We start from the raw sequence: 23,050 nt of genomic DNA on the forward strand, positions 1-23,050 counted from the left end.
GTTCCAATTTTAAGCGTGTAAATTATAAGATTAGTTGGTGCGCGAAAGAACTCAAACATTATTAAAATTTGACAAATAAGTTTTTTAAGAAGTTCAAGTTAACTAAAAAAAACCCATAAGTTTCGTACTTTAAATTAAATAAAACTTCTAGTGATTCAGCCGTCCTACAGTCGCAGTTGAATAATTTATTTTCCTGATGCCTTATGAATCGTCTATTTCTTAATATTGAAAAATGTCATAAAATCACATTTTCTAAGCTTCGAAACCCCCTAATACCTCTCATCTTATTAATTATACATATTTTGCTTCGTCCCATGATGAGATTTAGCGGTTTTCTTTGATGCAAAGCTTAATTTTATCACGCATTTAAATTATGCCGTTTCCAATTCTTTTGATATGCTCGCTTTTGTTAGACGTCACTCATCGCACTTCACTGATTCATATACTCTTAAGATATTATACTCTGCATTTGTTCGGTCCAAATTAGATTATGCTGCTTTTATTTGGATACCTCATCATGCAGTCCATATAAATCGAGTGGAAAGGGTTCAACAAATGTTTGTGCGTTCCGGACCACATTCTCTCAATTTGTCATCGAAACCATCATACGAATCATGTCGTTTGATTAGTGTCCTTCCATTACGGGATAGAGTTACTTTTCAAGCGGTATCATTTATCTTTGATCTCATTAATGGCAAAATGGACTACCCGGTCCTTCTAGAAAGAATACAGTTTTCGTTGTAGAAATTCTCGCTGTTGCAAATTTTTCGCGTTGGCTTTAGTAGAACATTATATAGTGCCAATGCATCACTTGTTAGAACGTCGTCTGACCTTAATTATCTCTCAACCTTTTTGGACTTGGACCTCTCTAGGGCCAAACAAGTACAGGGTGGCTGATGAATTTTGCTGCATTAAGAAACTCAAATAACTTTTTTTTAGTGTATGGAATTCATTTATTTTTTTTTTCAAGTTGAAGGTCATTAAATTTTATTAAATGTAGCTTAACTAGTTTTAAAAATAATTGAATTTAAATGCCCCCCATGCTCGTTGACACAAGTGCGGCATCTTAGTAAAAAGTTGTTCATTGCTGCTTTGAGAGTTGCGACAGGAATAGCCGCAATTGTTTCCCGAATGGATTGTTTTAGTTCATCCAAATTTGTTGGCTTTGTTTTATAAACTTCTTGTTTACATAAACCCCACAAGAAAAAGTCAGGTGCAGTAAGGTTAGGCGACCTGGGGGTCCAACGAAATTCGGAGTTTCTTGAAATCAGTTTATTGGGAAATTTTCGTCGCAACTCTCTCATAACAGTCTGGGCTATGTGAGACGTTGCCCCATCTTGTTGAAACCACACAGAGTTGAAAGGAATTCTCTTTCGGCGTAGTTCTGGATAGAAAAATTCTTTCAGCATTTTCAAATAACGGTCTCCAGTAACCGTAACGGTGTGACCATTTTCTTCAAAAAAATAAGGCCCGACAATACAGCGTGAAGAAACCGCACACCACACTGTCACGCGAAGAGGATGCAATTCCGTCTCGTGGAGTATCTGTGGGTTAGAAGTACTCCATATTCGACAATTTTGTTTGTTCACATTGCCGTTTAAATCGAAATGGGCCTCATCAGACATGAAAAGGCAGTTTAACATGTTTTGGTCTTCTTCCACCATTTGCAGGATCTTCTGGCAAAATTCCAAGCGAATCGGCAAGTCTGCTGCATTCAGTTTGTTAACCATTTGAATTTTGTAGGGAAATAACTCTAAATCTTTGTGCATTATTGTTTGCAAAGACTGTCGGCTGACACCAAGTTGAGCAGATAAGCTTCTTGTTGAAACCCTTGGATTGCTTTGTATAGCTGCAGCTACAGCAGCGATCGTTTCCTCCGTCCGAACTGGTGGGTTTCGATGATAAGGCCTTCTTGCGACTGTTCCTTGCTCAGCAAAATTATTCACCAGTCTCATTATGGTCCATCTGCTCGGGGGATCGCCGCCAAACATCTGCCTGTACTCTCTCTGTACCAAAACTACGGACTCCAGTGCGTGATAGCGGCGGACTATCCAAATTCTTGTTTGTGTGGCCCAGTTATCCATTTTAATAAATTTTAAAGATCAATCTGCAAATTAAAACAAAAATGGAACAGATAACTTAAAAAGAAAAAAAGTTATTCAATTTTTTTTTGGTAGCGGCTTTCATCAGCCACCCTGTACTACAAGTAAACATAATGGTTTCTTATGTTGGTAATCTAATTTTACTACACTTTTTAGTATTAAATATTATAAATTTGTACAGGGTGAGCCTAATAAGACCTACTAATTGTTAAACACTAATAAATTTTGCAAGATTCATTTATTTTGGTTAATTGTTTTTATACATTGAATATATTTTATGGAAATTATGTATGAAATATTACATCAGACAAATGTCCATAATTTTTCTCGATATAAAGATTGGCTCTTTTTAACGCGTTTTCCATTATACCACATAATGTTTCTGGTTGAAGGCTCAGTATTTCGTCTCGAATATTTTGCTTCAGCTCTAGTTTATTAAGATACACTTTGTCTTTCTCAGATTCTCTTTAAGATACACTTGTCAAATCTGGCAAATGAGGTGGCCAAGGGAAATCTGAATTTTTGGAAATCAGACGTTCGTCAAAAATTTCACGCAGCAGGTCCATGGTTTGCCTAGCAGTATGGGCAGTTGCTCCATCTTGTTGAAACCTCAAATTAGGATACTGCTCCACCATTGATCGCAAAAAGTTTTCAATTAATGTTCTGTAAAAAGCTCCTGAAATCGATTCCGGCGTTTCATCCTCATTTTCGAAGAAATATGGACCGATAATTCTAGTGGCCATAACGCAGTACCAAACAGTACATTTAGATGGGTGCAACTGATGCTGGTGTGCTGCCATGGATTTTCAAAGCCCCACAATCTACAGTTTCGTTTGTGAGAAAAACTCGATAATTTTAACTCTTTTTGTTGTACTGTAGGGTTCCATAATAAATTTCCAACAATTCAATTATAATCTACAAAAAGAGAAAAATAAATAAGTCAAAAAATAAAAAAATTATTTGTGCTTAACATTAGTAGGTCTTATTTGGCCCACCCTGTATTTCAGTTTTGAATTTATATCTGAAACGTCTGTTCTGAATTTTGTTAGACATTAATAAATAAATAAATATTACCGACGTCACCATGTCGTTGTGTTTCGTCGGGTTCAACAGAGACCTTACGGTGAACCAGAGCCTACTCACACCAGAAATGAACTTACAGGTCTTCAGGTGCTCTACCCATTTCGTACGCTAATGTTGTGTGACCAGTTGTCGAACCTCCAAATTGAGATCCTTTATGCTGGGATCCCCGGAGCGGCCAGGCGTAGGTGATCACGCTCGTTTACTAGAATGACTGTTTCAACTGGAAAATTGGGACGTATGTCCCGGATCTTTCTAGCAGGAATGAAACAAGCCCTAGCAGCTGTAAGCACGGGTACATCGGTGAAGGTGCCCTCAGTAAATTTCGTAAAGACGGCCCAATTAGCTTTGTTGAAGTTAACTTAGTTGTCTATCTGCTCTGCCAAGTGCTACCCCCTACGATCGTTTGGTAGACTTGAATACCAATGCGCATTAAAATCACCTACAATCAGTATAAATCGGTTTTCACCTCTGATGAGCGCACCAATTTCAGGGAGATATCGTGCCGTCCTAAAATGCGAAAGTACTATATTTAAGGGAATACAGAAACATATTTTTGTAAGAGTATTTGTTGAAGCAACACATGAAGGTTTTAAATAATTTAAAAAGCCAATACTGGGGTTTTCATATATTCTATTACCCCTATAAAAAGGGAAAAATACCTAAAATTAAAAAAATTAATATTTGCTGTATAATGCTAAAGAGGAGGTGGTGCTCTATCATGGAAGATACATCTCAAGTAATATATTTACAAACAAGGTTTTTATAATAAGTTTGTTCATGTAAAAATTTGTCCAGTAACTTAATTTTCGAGAATTCGTTCTCAAAGATAAAAATATCAAAAAAGTACATGAACGTAAAAGCAGTAAAAATTTTCAAATTTTATAAACAGCTGATTAAATTGTGGGCGGGAAAAATTCCAACAAGTAAACAAATTTTCAGTTGAGATACCTCGTATTAAATAAAAAAATAAAATGCAAAATAACTAGCTTAGCAATGCATGATTTTCTTTTGTCCCCTAAAATTTGTTCCATTTCATCATCGCTGTCAGATTAGTAATTGTATTGTTGTGGTAATCACAGCTTTCTTCATATATTCCTTGCTTCCGCTTGCAGTGCAGTATTTCATGCAGTTGCAGTTTATGAATTTAAATTATTGCAGAATGAAAAAATTTCGCAATTTAAAAAAAATGTTTAATGTAAATATAGACGCACTCACACTACGAGATGAAATGCAACCACAATTCGGTACTTTGCTCACAGCTTATTTCATGCAAGCACTTGTTTATGTTGTGGCGGCGGCTAGTCGCTTGGTCAACGGTATTTTGAATTTCTAGTTTATGTAACTAGCGCACAGTTATTGTTCTATGCAATGTTTAGTATGTTTGCGATCGCCAAGTGGACAATAAAAAATGGGCCGACGTACTACGAATGAAAAGCGAGAACTGAGCATTTTCAAAGCGGAGAGTCGCAGGTTTGAAAGCACCCGCTATGATTAATGGTAATATCTCACTAGCTTCCAGTAGAATGTTTTGAAGAGGCTGTTCGTACTGCACTGTTGTCAGACTGGGCCTTGTGTAGCAACTGGCGAAATTTGGATCGGACGAATCCTTCCCAGCACTATGATGCTCTTGGAAAGCGAGCCCTCCACAAAGCCAGATGGAAAGAGCTAATAAAAAACATGAGGAGGATGGAGGAAGATGCGATCTCCCAATGTAAGTTGGTGATAAAGTCTATGCAGCCGACGTTCAGACGTCAACAGAACATTAGCAACGAATTCAAAGCTGGAGTAACCAAAATGGCTGATCTGTTAGATGTAACGCTGAACTACAGACGTTCGCCGAAGACAGCAGAAGGCGGAAGGTCGCTCTCGAATCCCTGTAAGAACACTGCCATTCAACAAATAACAGATACTCCCAACTCTGCGACGACGAGCCCGAAGGGAATGGCAACCAGCCCGGCGGCCCCTGAGAGCTTTAAGAAAGTCAGGGCAAATGGACCCACAGAGAACAAAAAAGGTCCCTCTGAGAAAACGGATGAAGGCTGGCAGACTCCTTGACGGCCAAGGCGGAGGTGGAAACTGCAGTCTGGAAACTGCTTAACGGCGCCGAATGTGCGGGAGCAAGTACGTGCTTCCCTCATGCTATCTGCAGAAGCCTTTCTAGCTCACTTTGATGCAATATCCATGCCGCACATAAGTGGTGACGCTGGCTCCCTTGCAAGCGCCATGATGCAGCGCATTGCTAAAAGCTGCGACGCATCTGCGCCCGGCGCGGGGTTACGCTCAAGAACACGACTTGTGTACTGGTTGACATCAGAAATCGTAGAGCTCAGATTTCAGACAATCCCGAAAAGCGCTGAAGCAAGCAATCATCGCCAGTAAGAAGGCAAAATGGGAGGAACTTCGAAGGGATCTAAATAGCAACCCTTGGGGTCTGGGCTATAAAATTGTAACGGAGAAGCAAAACGCCAACTCCACAGCCGTACATCTAGACAGTGATGCTATTAGCAAAATAGTGGACAGACTGTTCCCCACGTACTCTATGCTGTGCGGGGACCGATACCACCATGATGACGAGATGCTCCCACCCTTCCCCGAGGAAGAGCTTAAAACCGCGGCAAGAAGCCTCAAAAGAAACGAAGCTCCAGGCCCAGATGGCATCCAAGCTGAAGCTCTCAAACTTGTGGCTGAAAGCCTACAAGATGTGATGCTCGATGTTTACAATGCATGCATTGCTCAAAGCATATTCCCTAAGCTGTGGAAAATACAGAAACTGATGCTGATCAGTAAGGGTAAGGGTGACCCGGCGCAACCGTGAGCTTGGCGTCCGCTTTACATGCTGGGCAGCACCGAATCTTGCAGACTTTCAGAGTCTGTTGAGAGTGCAGGAGGATTATCAGCAAGGCAATACGGTTTCCGGCGCGGGAAATCAACCCTTGACGCAATAGAGGAGGTGGCAAGCAGCGTTTAACGCAGACGCTACTGCCCGAACCGCGTCGCCGTCCTGGCAACGCTTGATGTACGAAACGCCTTTAACAACCTACGATGGATAGACATTATAAACGCACTATGAAAAAGGTTTCTAATACCTGCACACCTGCTACGGATTCTCCAGAGCTACCTGAGTGAGCGTGAACTGCTGTACGACACACAAGATGGTCAGAAACAGCGAAACCTCTGGCGCTGCTCAAGGATCTATTCTCGGCCCCGTTCTCTGGAATGTGAGTTACGATGAGATATTGAGCATAGAAATGCTAGTGGGATACGCGGACGATATAGTGGCGGTCATACCAGCTCAGGACACTGAGGACGCAGAAGGAAGCTGAACCAAGTCATGATAAGGACGCAAAGGCCTGGAACTCGCCAAACATAAAACCGAAGTCATGCTTATCACACGAGGTCACATGCCACTCGAGGTCAGCATGCAAATAACCGACACGTCCTTAGTGACGCAAAAAGTAGTGAAATACTTAGGCATTCAATTTGACTGCAGTGTGGTATGTGGCTACCAAAGCAGCAAAGGTCACGGGTATGCTAAGTAGTTTAATGGCAAACATCGGTGGGCCAACACAGAGCAAAAGAAAGCTTATTATGGCGGCCACAAGCTCTATTCTCCTGTATGGCAGCGAAGTATGGAGAATTGTGCTAAACTCCAAAGCACTAGAGGCTGTACAACGAACGGCGGCACTCAGAGTTGCCTCAGCCTACCACACTGTCTCAGGCGCAGCAATTTTCGTGATCAGCAGGCAGATACCCGTCGACCTCATGGTCCGGGAACGAGTGGATGCTTGGGACTCCAAGAAGAAACACGTCATCACTAGCTTCTCAGAACGGAGATGCTACGGTATCAAAGCCGATGGGACACTGAACCGAGGGGCAGATGGACGGCGAAACTTATTCCATCAATTGACAAATGGGTCCAAAGGAACTTCGGAGAAGTGAACTACATCTTAACTCAGTTCCTCTCGGGCCACGGATACTTCCGGAGATACCTATACCGTATGGGCAAGATAACCGATTCCAAGTGCATATACTGCGAAGCGATGACGTTGAACACACGTTTTTTTGTTGTAACAGAAATGCTCTGAGGGAGCAGATTGGCGACATCGCACTGAGCAACATAATCAGCAAAATGTAGAACGAACTCGACATAGTGCAACAAAGCGAAACCGCAAAGATAGAGCCACAAGAAGACGAAGCTGTAGCATAAAAGCTGGCTACAAATATGGTGGACCCAGATGTGGGTGAATAGAATTGGTCCTTTAGGGATGCTGTTCTGGGCCCTCCCGAAGTAATATAGTAAGCAGTTCCGGGAAGGGTGTCTCCCCAGAAGGAGAGGAGGGATCGGTTTAGTGGCCACACCACACAGCGCAGTAGACGACGGTCGCTGTAAGTGCGAAGTATATGCATATGCAAAAGAGAATTGAATTGTATTTATTCTTTAATTATGGTATGTAGATATGATAAGGCGATGCCAGGTGATGTATGTCATGGTTCCTTCAGTGCATATGTATGTACATATGTGTGTAACACTATACGAATTACAGATGCCATTTTACTTTTGCTTAGCTATCCCATATAATCCCATATATACATAAGTTTCTTTAAAGGGTTATACAAGCTAGAATCTTAATGCATATATTATTCCCTGTAATAAAATGTAAATTGAATAAAATTTCGTTTGTCACAGGAACATAGAAATGCACATTCAAAATTCCGTCAGTAATTAATCAAATTTATTTCATACTGAAGCCAAAAACTGTGCAGAGCCAATTACTTCATCGCTGTCGCGCTGGCCGAGGTGAAAAAGTCTTTGCGGTTAGACTTCATTTTTGACAATTCACAATATTCGTAGATCATGAGACTTCTATAACATTAATGTTAGTCACTATACTAATAAACTACAAATTTTCGTTCTAGCCATGGGAAAGTACTGATAGTTTCCCCTTGTCGGTGTGATATTCTATCTCTTTTTTTATCAATAGCAATTTCTTATAACTGAGAAATATAACTACTATGCTCTAAAAGGCAAGACAACTAATCATTTTTATTCTTACAATGCAATAACTGCTGACAACTAAACTCCTTATTGTTGTCATCACAAACTTCTCAGCATTAATAATGAAAATTTCTCGTTTTTGTTATCAAAAAGTAATCAGCACTGATGGGCTGCTCATTTTCGTTATCAAAAAGTATGAAGACTGATGACAAAAACTCCTCATTTTCGTTATCATAAAATGTTTTATTTAGAAATACATATATAAAACTGATATTTTTTTTATTCATTAGAAAACTCTTACATATCAATTCGGTGCTTCATCCACGGAGATCCGAACTCACGCATTTTCCAATGTTAGCCAAACATCTACTCATTCCGCTATGGCGACCATACAACAAACGCAACAAAATTTCACACTAGTACCTTTTGAAGTAAAACTTCTTTACGCGCGTCAGAGAACACACGAGCTAGCGTTGTGAAAAACCGTCACGAAATGTATAAGACTACGGCATACAAACTATTCTCTTTCTCCGCTTTGTGCGGTGCTTCGTAGTCTCACCTTTCTGTTGTCTACCGCTTGCCACTCGACGGTGCTTCGTAGTCTCCCCACTCTGTAGATACGTATTACAGAGTATACGCGATAATATACGCTAATAATATGCCATATACTGCTGCCTACGGCCTATGTCATATGGTGGCATCCGTATACACGCACATTGGCGTGATATTACAGGGGCGAGGAGAGGCAGACGCCAAAATTATTATTAAATAATATTTAATATTTGAATATATGTATATTCAGTGAAAGTGAAGTTAAAATTTGCAAATTAATTTCCAGTTAGAACAGGTATGTATTGATAAATTGTTATAAATATAATATGTCAAATTTTGTATCTGTAGGAAGAAATTAAATATCACTATATTCTGATTATGAAAGATCTATCTTACACAGTTCTCAGGTACTGTTGAGGAAAAACTGCTGTGCCTTACTGAACCCGATTTGACATCATTAATTTGAGTATTTGTAAGTATAATTTTATAATAGTCATATTATTGTATTGGATGCCCATAGAAAATATTGTTGATTTCCAATTTGGTATTACTATTTGTTATAGACTTCAATATGCCAAAAACGCCTGCTGAACGTGCACGAGAATACAGAGCTCGGAAAAAAACAAGAAAAACCGCCAGCGCAAACAGCTGCACAACGCAATCCAGAAATTAGGAAGTTTCACTTCAAATATGCGCACATAGTGCGGCTAGCCTTTTTTTTTCAGAGCAGCCACATTATAAGCGCACAAATAAGTTGCCTTGTGGTTTAAAGTACAGTAGATATATTTTTCACTTATATGAAACTGCTATTGGTAAAAGAGAAATAGAATTCACACCGACAAGGGGAAAGTACATTGTTTTGGGACATTTATATATACATATATAAATATAAGGAGTCTATCTAGTTATGATTGCACAAAGTTCAATTTCATCTTTAATTCTTATAGTGTTACATAAAGCCTCTTCTGTTCGCCAAGCGTTAGCAAATGGCGAATAAGTGAAGCAATTGGTATAAAAGGGCATATCTGGGCAACGCTGGAATAGGGTTGTCTTAAATTACATGTGTTTGTAAGACAGTGAGTAATGGGGTATAACCATACTCGCTAGCGGCCAATCTTACTCTATAATAGGCCCGTCACAATGGGTCCGTTTCGTCCGTTGCGGCAACGAATTTGACTGACAGGAAATAGATTATGTGTATTTGAGTCGAAGACGCCACATACATGCCGTAATACACAAAGCAACTTTCTACTTTTGCCGTACGGCAAGTGCTGTGAATATGACAATTGTTTAAAGAAAAGCAATTTTGTATCGATGGCATTTTTGAGTACAGGGTTGGCCATATTAAACTGACCCATTGAGTAACCTTATAACTTTTTACTGTAATTTGAAATCTAAGGTTTACGTCAACAAGCCAAAGACACTAGGCGCACTTAAGGCCAATATCCGACGGGAAATAGCCGCCATATCGGCCGAGACGCTGGCCAAAACTATGGAAAACGCCGAAAAACGGGCACATTACGCTATACGAGCTAAGGGCGACCACTTGCGCGATATCATATTCAAAAAGTAATGTAAACGAATCTCCTTGAACTAAATTAAATGTTTTTCACAATGAAACACAAAAAAATGTTTCTTTTTCCATATTTTTTTAATAATCACATGGGTTGTGCTGTAATTGTAAGATCTAGTATAAAGTATGATATGCTAGAACCAATACAAACCGCATCAATACAAGCCGCTGGAATCAAAATAAAAGCAAACAATGCTGACTTACAAATTTATGCATTGTATTCACCTCCACGGCATACTATCAAAACCACTGAATATGAAAACATGTTTAACTCATTCGGACCTAGATTTCTAGTGGGAGGCGATTATAACGCGAAGCACCCTTGGTGGGGCTCACGTACTCCTAACCCAAAAGGAAGAGAGCTTTATAAATGTATTGTTAAACATAATTTTAAAACGTTGTCGACGGGGGAGCCTACCTACTGGCCGAGTGATCCATCGAAAATTCCGGATTTATTAGATTTTGCTGTATACAATGGTATCCCAGCCCAATTACTGGAAGTTGTCAGTTCTGAAGAACTCAGCTCAGATCACACTCCAGTCATTATCAGTTACGACACTCTAACTAGCTTACGGCAACAGAAATACAAAACATTAACTAGTAAGAGTCAAATAAAAATTTTTCAAGATTGGCTAACCCAAAATTTGGAACTTAATATTTCAATTAAAACAACAATTGAGCTAGATAATGCAGTCGAATATTTCACAAATAAAATCCACGAAGCGGCCTTTTTTTCTACTCCCCAAAAAGGTAATGAGATCAAATATCGTAGCCGTATACATGTATGTGGAGAGATAAGAGCATTAATTAAGCATAAGAGACGCCTTCGAAAGAAATGGCAAACTACTAGGAATCCAAGAGACAAAACTGCTCTAAATAAAGCAACAACTGACGTTAAAGAAAAACTAAAAGAATTTAGAAATAAATCAGTATCAGATTATATACACAGCCTAAACGATAGAAATGTTGATGATCATAAGATTTGGAATGCTACAAAATATCTCAAACATCCCAAAAAGAGAAATGCGCCTATAAAAGATTGTGGCAACGTTTGGTGTAGGACAGACAAGAGTAAGGCTTATGCATATGCTAGATATTTAGAGGCAATATTTTCTCCGTTTATAAACCAAAGCAACAACGATGATGATGTGTTAGCATTTCTCGATACCCCATGTCAACTATCTCTACCGATCAAACATATTACACCGAATGAAATTCGCTTTGAAATTAAAAACCTGTGTAACAACAAATCTCCTGGATATGATAAAATTGACGCCAAAGTAGCCATGTGTTTGCCGAAAAAAGGAGTTATGTTCTTAACTCTGTTATATAACTCAATATTAAGATTAAACTATTTTCCTACACAGTGGAAGTGCGCCGAAATAGTAATGGTCCTTAAACCGGCAAAACCTGAAAATCAAATATCCTCTTACAGACCAATCAGCTTATTGACAATATTCTCCAAAATATTCGAAAGACTATTTTTGCGCAGAGTATTCCCAATACTGAAAGAAAATAAGGTCATACCCGAACATCAATTTGGTTTTCGCCGATACCATGGTACACCTGAACAATGTCACCGTGTTGTTAATTTCATAACCGACTCCTTTGAACGAAGGGAATATTGTTCAGCCGTATTTTTGGATGTACAAAAGGCATTCGACAAAGTATGGCATCAAGGCCTGTTATATAAATTAAAAAAAATACTTCCTGCACCATTTTATCTAACACTAAAGTCTTACCTCACCGAAAGATCATTTTACGTTAAGGTAAATGAAGAAATAACTGATATTAGATACATAAAAGCTGGAGTACCACAGGGTAGCGTACTCGGTCCTATACTTTATACGATTTTTACATCTGACATACCCGAAACCGAAAATGTCCTAATGGCTACATACGCTGATGACACCGCTATACTAGCTTCAAGTCCGTCCCCAATTGATGCAACCAATCTAGTTCAGATAGAACTAAACGAGATACAGACGTGGCTGGACCGATGGAAATTAAAAGTTAACACAAGCAAATCTGTGCATGTTTTGTTTTCATTGAGACGGAAAGAATGCCCTTCACTCTATCTAAATGGTAATATAATTCCCAAACATGATACGGTCAAATACCTTGGCATACATTTGGACAAACGGCTAACCTGGAAATGCCATATTCAAGCAAAAACAACCCAGTTAAAGATAAAAACAAACAAACTTTACTGGCTACTAGGACCAAAATCAACACTTAATCTAAATAACAAAATATTAATATATAAGGCTATACTAAAGCCAGTATGGACCTACGCAGTACAACTGTGGGGAACTGCTTGCAATTCTAACATAGAAATTCTGCAAAGATATCAGTCAAAAACTTTAAGACTTATCACAAGTGCACCCTGGTTCGTCACAAATAAAGCCATACATACTGATCTAGAAATTCCCTTTATAAAAGATGAAATTAAAAAAATTACCACAAAATATTTACAGAGATTAAGTTATCACGATAACCCGCTAGCAATTACATTACTTGATGAAACTAATGAAATTAATAGACTTAAAAGACGTCATGTATTAGACATTCCATTCAGAACCTAATAGATAAATCTAATATTAAAATGTATTAAAATCTAACACATAAGTCTGAATATAAGTGTATATTAATCGTAGTATACATATATATTATTATTGACCTCAATGGAGCTCAATAATATAAGTCAAATTGTTAATAGTTAGATAATTTGCTTATTATTTTAAAAATAGATTGCAAATAAACGAAAGTTAAAAAAAAAAAAAAAAAAAAAAAAAAAAAAAAAAAAATCACATGGGTCAGTTTAATATGGCCAACCCTGTATATCATAGTAATATAAATGAAAATGAAGAAAATAAATGGAATTTAAATTAATTGAGTCAATTCAAATGCACCCTTATCTTTTCGATAAAAGATTGAAAGAGTAGAAAAAAGGCTAGGCTTAACCAAGTTGTCCCGCAAAATGAATGTGCGTCCCGAACCCCAACTTACGGTCGCACCCTCCGTGTGCAACTATAATAAGTTCTATTAAAACCTTCTTTGGTTTCAATAAGCATTCATTTTATGATATATTTCACAACCAAGAAAACCCTGTTTATATAAAACGAAATCTGATATTTGCTTTCACGAAAAGAACATATGCTGCTATTTTGTTTATATGCAGTACTCTCATTGTGGCACCTTGGAACTTTCCCACGTTACGTCAGTCAAAAGCAGTGTCGGAACTATATAACTTTATAACTTTGTTGTTGCAAATTTTTCGTCAAGTTAATCGATCAGAAAGATAGCGAGCAAAGAAGTGGCGAATAGAAGAGAAATGTACTAAAGCAACCATGACCTACCTCACGACACATCGCCTTATCATATCTACATGCAATAATTAGGGCGTAAATATTAGAATGATCGAATTCTTGTCTGGCATATGCCAATGTATATAAAGTACATATATGTATGTTCTTATGCACCCTTGAAACCCTGGCACAAGTACATGTAATCTGAAATCCTAGCAAAACATTTGAAATAGAAAATAAATTAAATTTTTCGACTTCATTAGTAAAAAAGTGCACTCTTTATTTATCTTTGACTTCTTTTTTGTACTGATCCATATTTATTCACAGCATTTAAAGGGAATTCAAAAAACTTCAAATTCTTTATATGCACAAATTCTTTATATAACATATGACATAACCTCACACACAGAGCACTCACTTTATGCCTCTACATGCGTATGTTTCCAAAGATTGTGACTACAAGAACAAAATACATTCATAGGCGCAGACGTAGCGGCCATGATTATTTTAGTCGCGGCGGCATTGAACAGTTTCAGATATTGTAAAGCACAACAAAAACAAATACATTGATAGGTTTGAGTTCATGTTGACAAAGGCAGCTGCTATGCGTGAAGTGCGCGCAGGGGCGTACAGTAAGATGCATATAACACAACAAGTGTCTTATAAAAAATTCAGTCCTGGACATTTCGACTGTTTCGAAACAATTATTTATTTTTTTTAAAGAAGGTAAATATTAAATTAGTATGTCCTTTTTCGTGTGGTGGTTCTCCAATTTATAAAAAGTGCACAAAAACATATGTACACAGTCGCAAAGTTAGAAATTTACACTGAAACAGGAGTGTGACTTATTTGGAGGTTACTGTTCATACATTCAGCCCTCGCATGAAGTCCAAAATGTCATATATTTGATATTGAAGAAAAGGAGGAAGCTTGATGGACTCATTCTGCCTAAGCTAAAACGAGTCATAGTCCAGCTACCCAAAGAAATGAAATATCTTGGAGGAATTCTCGATAGTAAACTTGTTTGGAAGAAACGCGTTGAAACAAAGACGTTGGAAAGTCAGCAGGACCGTATCGAGACTACAACGCACTATGGTCATCTGTTGCACCGGAGCTTTTCCGACTACTTCAGGCCCGGCATTAGATGCTCTGATTGGTTTACCACCACTTGACGTTTTCATCCAAGGAAAAGCCTCGAAGGCCATCTGCAGGCTGAAATACAATGTGAATTGGTACGGCCCCTGTCCGGCATCGGACTGCGATCCAACGATTCTCTCCATGCCACTTGACTCCATGCCATCAAGAGTCGTACTTGAAAAGACATACAACATGGTGCTCCCAGAGGCTCAATTGTGGTCAAACCCTGAAAATGAGCCTGTTTCGCATTTTCACGGATTCCTCCAGGACCGAGCACGGCTCCGGCTGTGGTGTCTACGTGGAATCCAGCGGGACAAAACTATACTTTGCTCTAGGAATGCACGCATCTGTGTTTAAAGCGGAGGTGTATGCTATTCAAGAAGCGATGAACTTTGTTGTGGAAAACAGATGGGGAGGCAGATTTGTATGTATCTGCAGCGACAGCAAAGTTGCACTCATGGATTTAGACAGCCTTCCAACTATGATACGTGAGGTGTAGTTGAGTCTTGTAAATCCAGGCTAACCTATGTCGGTAATCATAATATCCTGATGCTAACATGGGTTCCGCGACATGTGGGTATCATCTCTGACTCTTAAGCTAGGATGAGCTCTGATACTACCTTCTGCAGCCATCAAAGCCACGATTAGCAAACGGGTTACATCAACCCACAAGTTAGCTTCGCAGGCTGAGAGAGGGTGCAGATGTTACCTATCATTTCCAACCGACTGTTGCAGTTCCTCCTGTCATTAAGCAGAAGGGACTGTACGTAACTGGTTGTACTGATGACGGGCCACTTTCTATGGCCGAAGCACATGGAAAAAGTAGGCATCTCAGACAGTGCACTACCCGGCCTTCGCTCGAATCAGGCTTAAGGTCTTTGGCACTGATGTGATAGGAAGGATCATCTTGGCTTTTTGGCGCCACAAGATCTACTCAGATTTATTCGGAGGTCGGGTAGATTTAAAGAAAATTAAAAAGGGAGCCCGAGTGCAGCACAATGGACTTAATGGTTTGTCTGAGTGGTGTAAGCGCTAGTCTGTCCCGACAACAAAAAAAAAATTTGAAGAAATGACTGAAGCTTATGCGATCTGTGTTCACATACAGTACTGTTCACAATAAAAAGGACCAACGCCGCAAATCGTTAAAATAAAATTTCCTCTTTATCATTAAAAGTTATATATCGAATAACAATGTAGTACTTTATAGTAAAGACATAAAAAGTTGTTTAAGTAAAAATTTTAAAAATAAAAATTTATGAAAAAATTTTGTTTACGTTTCATAATTCATAATTTTTTACACAATGCTGTGCGTATGAATGTGCGCTGGATTCCTTGAGATTTTTTTAGCGAAGGAATTTGATTTGGTTGAAGGAAATTCAACAAAGTTTTTTTTATTGAATAAGTAACGAAATGCGAAATTATCCAAAAAGAAAGATTTATAAATTGAATGAAAAGTAAATAGAAAACATTGAAGTACGAGTAATACTTATTATGCTCACATTAAAAAGTACCTGTGCTAGCCTACAAGTTAACATTCTCTCTTCTTAATTACAAGCGATTTTTACTCAGCTGCTATTTAATTTGACCAGTTGAGTAATTTCTGTTAACTTTTGGTGAAAAACATGTCTGTGGTGTAAAACGAGCGTAAAATGAGTACGCCTCAAAATTCCATGCGTTTAATCATACTAATCCAGTCACGGAATGTTTGCTATTTTTTTCGCTCATACGAATTAGGAAATGAGATCCTTTTATAAATTACATACCACAAGGCATCGGTTCAGCCTCCAATATTTATGGTATTTATTTTTTCAATTATCAATACAGTAGGTTCTGTTTTTATGCGGTAGATACGTTCCGCAATAAACAGCATAAAAAAAACAGCATAAAAAAAGCTGCTAGTTCTATAGTAAAACTATAGATACGTTTCAAAAGTGCTAAAACCGCATGAATTTGAAATAATTAAATAAAATCGCATAAACAAAATATTGTATTTATGAAAATTATATCTTTATTTAAGAAACGTCAGAATCGAAAAATAAATTTAAGTCAGAAATAAAATCAGACAATACCCACATTTTGCGCGTTCGTTTAGGATTTGGCGTAAAATCACTTTCGTCACTTGAGGAAATGTACACGTCTGATCTAGATAGTTATGCAGGCGGTTCCATACTTGTAGGGTTAGCATTTCTGATGTAATCTGTGATGAGTTCTTGCTTAGCTGGCTTAGAATCTTGTTTATATGTACAATTCCCGATAGGTCGACATGCATTTTGTAATTTAAAAAAAAACCGCATTATTTCAAAACCGCATAAAAAAAAAGCCACATAAAAACAGAACCTACTGTATTACTTTAAGTTACATAAAAATTAAATGAAAGATTGTTACGTAAGTTCTCGTAACATGTTTTTAAAAATTCAACTGTCTGTGTCGTTTTGCCACACACTCTTCTTGCATCGTCGTTCTAGTCGTTGCCAGCTTTCTTCACTTCTTACGATTTAGGTTTCCACCCCACATACAAATGGCTATATTTTGGTTTGTGTTTATATGTTTAGGTCAAATCGGCAAGACTGCCCTGAGGCGGACGTAAAATTTTTTTCATTGTAGGCATTAGAAAATGACTTTTTTGACCTTCTTCGGTCCCTCTTACACTAAAAAGATTACCAGACTTTTTCCTTCACACATCCGTTTATTTTCAGATTAAAAATGCCTACTAAAGACGATTGCGATGCTTCCATGTTCAAAAGGTAAGTTTGTTTTTTAATAGCAGGTGTCGCGTTTTTGTCGGAGTGGGAATCAGCTTAATGACGATAACTTCATTATGGCAACGAAAGAGAAATACGGGAAGAAGCACTTGAAAATTTTCTCAGATTACAGTCCACAACTGTCTAAACGTTCTGTCGCTTCAAATATGTGCCGCACTTGAAAAATTTATTGGTATTATTATTATTTTTTATTCTACTTATAAGATAATCGCTGGAATTCACCTATTCTGGTACCGAGCTGTGTATTAGGCTCAATTCTTGTTTTCCTGTTGTTAGATTTAGGAGGTATTGGGTGGAAGTTCATTGCGTTTTTATATTTTCTTTTATGTTACAACGATTTATTTGCTGTTTGGCAAAGGGTAAGTATTCATTGGATAGAACTCTGCTCTACAAAATTATGTTAATTGTATTTGTGAGTTATTTAATTTTTTATTAGTTTTGAGGCTTAAAAATGGAATGCCCAGGAGGCAAAAATCAACATTTTCGACACCTCCTCTTCTTTGCTTTTCATCGAGGTCAAAAAGCTACGGAAGCAGCCCGGGACATTTGCGACGTGTATGGAGAAGGTATTATAGTCGAGTCTACAGCACAAAAATGGTTTGCAAAGTTCAAAAATGGCGACTTTGACGTAGATGACACGTCCCGCAGCGGAAGGCTTCTGAATTCGATGGCGCAAAGATGAAACCTATTATTATTGTTTTTTCTTTAAATAAAAGTCTTCGGTAAAAACGCTACGAACTTATTCCCCAACCCAATACATCGTTTTACACGTTTGTTGTATTATTGTATTTTGATTTGTATAGACGGATTTGTTTTTAGTTCTTTTAGTACTCCTATGTACCTTATATGTACTGCTTACAAGAATGATTTTTAGTTGATATGGGTCTTTGTTTATTTGCAAGTTTTGTATGTTGATTAATTCTCGATATATTATTTTGCTACTGTATTATGTCGTTTTTTGTGGTCGATGTGGAACATCCGGATGTTATGTATTCTATTGTTTCTATGAATTCTATGAGGTGCATTTGTCTGAGGAAGATATTTTTGTTTATATTTTCCTGGTAATATCTGGAAACTACAGAAGCTACGGTAATTAAGCAAGTCATAAAATATGTTTTATTTCAGTACCGCAAAACGTGGTTTAAATATATGTATGTAAGTGTAAAACTGGTTCCGAGAACACTGAAATAGATGTTTTTCGAATGGAACGGTATACTGTAATGTAATCAAAGACATGCAATTTTTGGAATGAGTTTATACATTTACACCTGAGCGTTATATCAATGTACTCAGATGTCGCAAATAACACCTTTTTTCGCACTTCTGGGAGTTGATTGACTTGAAAGTAAGGCAGCTTCCTGCCCATGAAGCGAGTTAGAGAAGTCGCTAGAGGTTAAAGATGAATGGAACTCAGAAGCTTCAACTGCGCGGCAACTCCAAGAGACATAAGAGTATACACACACCGACAAAATTATTCACACAATCATTAATTATAAGTATCAAAAAAACTGTATTTTAAAACTTCATTGCAAAATTATTCTAATGGTAATAGTTAATATAATTAATTTGGGTGCAATAGTTTAGGAGTTAAAGAGCAGTATACAATATAGTTATTGTGTTGTCAAAGATACTTTCCGTTGACTGTTTTATTAGAAAAAAAGGTATCAAGTTTCAGTTCAAATGAACTCAAAAGGGATGTAGGCGAGCTCGAAATAGCCCGCGCGGTCTGCTATGTGATAAGAAAGTTAATGCCCCCCTCGGTGGAGCTTGTTTTGATTGCTGCTAAGAGGAATTTACAATTTAGCATGTATATGTATCGGAGTGCATATAGCAAGTGCAGCGCTTATATTGCTTACGCTTCTACAACCAGATATCTTGCTCCCGTTGGAAGACTCGGGCTTTCAACCTCATCCTGCTTTGACAATGGGCATAGCTTTCGGATGATTCCGTTTGCAATCTTTAGTACAGTGACACGTGAAACTCGATCTGATCCATATATTAGGTGGGTGAATCTTGCTTGCTGCCAATTGAGAAGGGGAAGATTCCCGTCTTTCGTTGACGCAGATTTCGAATTTCTGGGTACGCCACTTTGAGCGCTGCTGCCATTGACCCAAACGGTTAAAGTTAATCTTCGTGATATGCGTTTCAATATAAGCAGAGATAGTAGCAGTGCCATTGAAGTGCACTGACGTTAAGACGTCTAGCGGCCGGATTCTCTGAAAGTGGAAACAAAGGTCTTGAGTTGTGGTTGCTGCAAATGCGCAATTCAACGAAGTTTAACAACGACGAGCCGACGGAACGATAAAATGGTATTTTGGAGTTTTAACGGCCACTTTCCAAAGTCCACCAAAGTTTGGAGAGCGAGGTGGATAAGAGCCAATATATGGCATTGGCAAGATAAATTTCATGAACAAAAAAATAAAATTAGTTGCAAAGCGTTCGGATGATTCGCTTTACTGCATTTAAGAATGGCTTCGCTGATAAGTGCGCTACAAGTTTCATGTGCACAGCCTTTGTGACGAAGTATCTGAATATGCAGGTGTAACATTTTAGTGATTGTTTGATATGTATTTTAGCTTTATAAAGGAATCGGCCACAATAATCAACGCCTGTGACAATAAATGCATAAAATGAATTTACCCCATCTTCGGAAAGGTTAGCCATAATGTGCTCCGCTAAGCGCGGTTTAGCTCGATAGCACAGAGTGCATTTCCTACAACACTTGAAAAAATTTTTCTTCCACCAATAGGCAAATACTGCAGCTTAATGTATGCTAGTAGATAGCGAGGACTAGCTTGAAAGTTGCGCATGTGAAAATGGATAATAATTATCTTAGTGTTAGGATTCTGTCTCCTAACAAGCAAGAAGAGAAGTCTCAACGGTTAGGAGCTACTGGTCCAACACAACTGCCTCTCTGATCCACAATCTTCCTGCTCCAATCCCAGTGCGGGGACAAACCAGCAGCTCTTGGTCCCCCGTACAGTCTGTCCCGTATGTCAAATCAGAAAACCTTACATCAGTCATGTGCAATCCCTGCAATGGCTGGTGCCACTTTCGGAGGTGCCTTGGCCTGCGCACCACCCGTGAGTGGATGCGCGACTTCGTTGCCCAGAGCTCTGCATCCGCAACCGCCTCTTGTGGCGCGGCCTCCCGACTACATGAGGCTGCAACAACTACTGCGGAACAGACAGCAGGATCAACGCAGACAACCTCACATGCCCTTCACACCCCGAGTTACGACAATACTCCCGAGGAGCTTCAAGTTACTCCAACTCAACTGCAACGCACTCATGAGCAAAATAGACTCACGAAATATAGATATCTGCGGTCCAAGAGACAAAACTGCACGTTAGCTCCCCCCTGATCACCAGGAATGGATACAACGTGCACAGAAAGGATCGCGAGCGAGACAACGGTGGAGGCGTAGCGTTTATAGTCCACCACACAGTGCTGTATCGTATCATCGATACAGGCATCGACCGCAGGGACTACACCTTAGAATGTTAAGGTATAGCTGTCCGGTCAGCAGATGCCGAGCTCGAAATTTATAACATATATATACCCCCTGACTTTAATACGCATCACGATCTTTGGCATTCAAGCCTGCCAAACGATCGTATGGGACATCAATTGGCAGAGCAGATCGACGATTCGACATTCAGCACAGTGAACGACGTTGCCCCTACCAGGGTAGGTGGAAATTGCAGGAGCTCGCCCGACATAGCAATTGCTAGCGCCGTAAAGAGTAAAGAGGTGGTCCGCGAACTATCTGAGTGATCTCATTCGTCGGTGCTATTTCGATACCAAATCTCTAAACGGAGAAAAATAAAGCAAGGAGTTTCGCAGGGTGGTGTTCGTTCACCATTGTTTTTTAACTTCTGTATCCAGCCACCAGAGGGAGTTTCCCTGGTCTCCTACGCCGACGAATGCACGATAATGGCGTCGGGCAATGACATTGATAGCCTGTGAGCCAAAGTAAACGACTACCTTTCTCGCTTCTTCACTGCGAAGAAGCTCAAACTTTCGCCTCACAAAGTCCCCGGCGATCCTCTTCACTACTTGGACAAAGGATGTCAAGCTGCAACTTAAGGTAAAAGTCAACGACACTGCCATATCGACTGTTTACAACCCCAAAATCGTGAGAGTTACCTTCGACAGTTTTCTCTCCTTATTTGCGCACACAGTCGCAATTGCCACTTAAGTCCAAAATCTCAACGCTGCTTCTGTCTTCAGACTTGCCAAACTCTGCCATCCGGATAGCGACAGGATGCCTTTTGATGTCATCACTACAATACCTACACGACGAGGCCCATATGCTACCTGTGAAGGAGCACAACAAACTGATCAGCAAGCTGTTTCTGTTAGGGTGTAACCGCAGGTCCCACCCATGCAGACACCTGCTTGAACCTGAGATGCTTCCCAGGCACGTCAGAAGGCACCTCCTCAATTACGCAGGCGAGATCCAGGACAAAACAGACCGACAATTACTGGACCGTACAATGTACAGACAGACAATTAACGACATTCATCGGGAGACACCCACCTTCTTAAGCTACCGACCTCCAAATGCCGTTGTCGGATCCAACCCCCACTCATAGCAGATGAGGAGCTCCAGCTACCCCGAAAGACCCGCGTAACCTTGACACAATTACGTTCTGGATACTGTAGCAGGTTCATCTCCTACTTATCCAGAATCAACCCAGACATACTTAACATATGTCCAACAGGATGGAGACTAACCATCTTTTCACATACCCCACTAAACCCCTCTAACACCGCTCTCCCTCTGGACGAAACCTGTCGAAACAGCGAGTTTCGGTAAATGAGCTAGACGAAGATGACCGGTGATTTATACTACATTGACAGGGCAAAGTTAACTGCTACAACAACAACAATAATAATAATAAAACAACAGCTCTTACTCTCATTCACAGTCATTAGACCAATTTAGGTCGTTGCCTGTGCTGCTTAGGTAAGCATGCTATAATGTATTGCGCTGATTTAAAAAAAAAATAACCAACAATGAAGGTTGAACTAAATTTAAAATTCAAACTATGTAAACATTGTTTCAAAGCAAATCATTTTACATATGAGTGCCGATCATCTTACACCTGCTGGAGCTATTCACAGAAGCACCGCATATGACAGCTTGTCATCTCAACGTAGTAGCGTCGCTGCATTTCATACGTCCATACCACTGCGTTGATCAAATCACCAACGATGTTAAAACCTGCCTTACAGTTGATTTGCTAGCTACGGCATATACTAAAGGTCCGTCTTTGATTGGACATTACACGCAAGCATTACTCGGTAGCGGGTTGCAACCATCCTTCATAAGCGAGTATGCTGTTCAACAATTAAGGCTTCGCATAAGCCGTTTGTACATTTCCATTACCGGCCTTAATGGTCACAGCATTGGTGAATCAAAGGGTGTAATGATATTCGCTCTATGGTCACCTACTGAATCTGACTTCAGTTTCAGTTGCTCTGCGCTCATTTTACCAAGTTTTGGAAACCTATTGCCACTGAAGCATGTC

General features: G+C 39.2%; 1 protein-coding gene across 9 annotated transcripts in view; it reads left to right on the plus strand.

The window, feature by feature from the left end:
• The window catches only part of LOC129242202 (tubulin polyglutamylase TTLL5), a 100,462-nt gene that overhangs the window by 45,353 nt on the left and 32,059 nt on the right, over positions 1-23,050 (plus strand). For 5 of the 9 annotated variants that reach the window (XM_054878820.1, XM_054879115.1, XM_054879034.1 and 2 more), the window contains one exon: positions 17,448-17,495. The exons of the other annotated variants lie outside the window; for them this stretch is intronic. In XM_054878820.1, coding sequence (XP_054734795.1) covers positions 17,455-17,495 — 41 coding nt within the window. In that variant the 5' untranslated portion in view covers positions 17,448-17,454. The remainder of the gene's footprint in view (positions 1-17,447; positions 17,496-23,050) is intronic. 9 annotated transcript variants of the gene reach the window in all.

The sequence above is a fragment of the Anastrepha obliqua genome, chromosome 1 (genome assembly GCF_027943255.1).
Source record: "Anastrepha obliqua isolate idAnaObli1 chromosome 1, idAnaObli1_1.0, whole genome shotgun sequence".
Taxonomy (NCBI): domain Eukaryota; kingdom Metazoa; phylum Arthropoda; class Insecta; order Diptera; family Tephritidae; genus Anastrepha; species Anastrepha obliqua.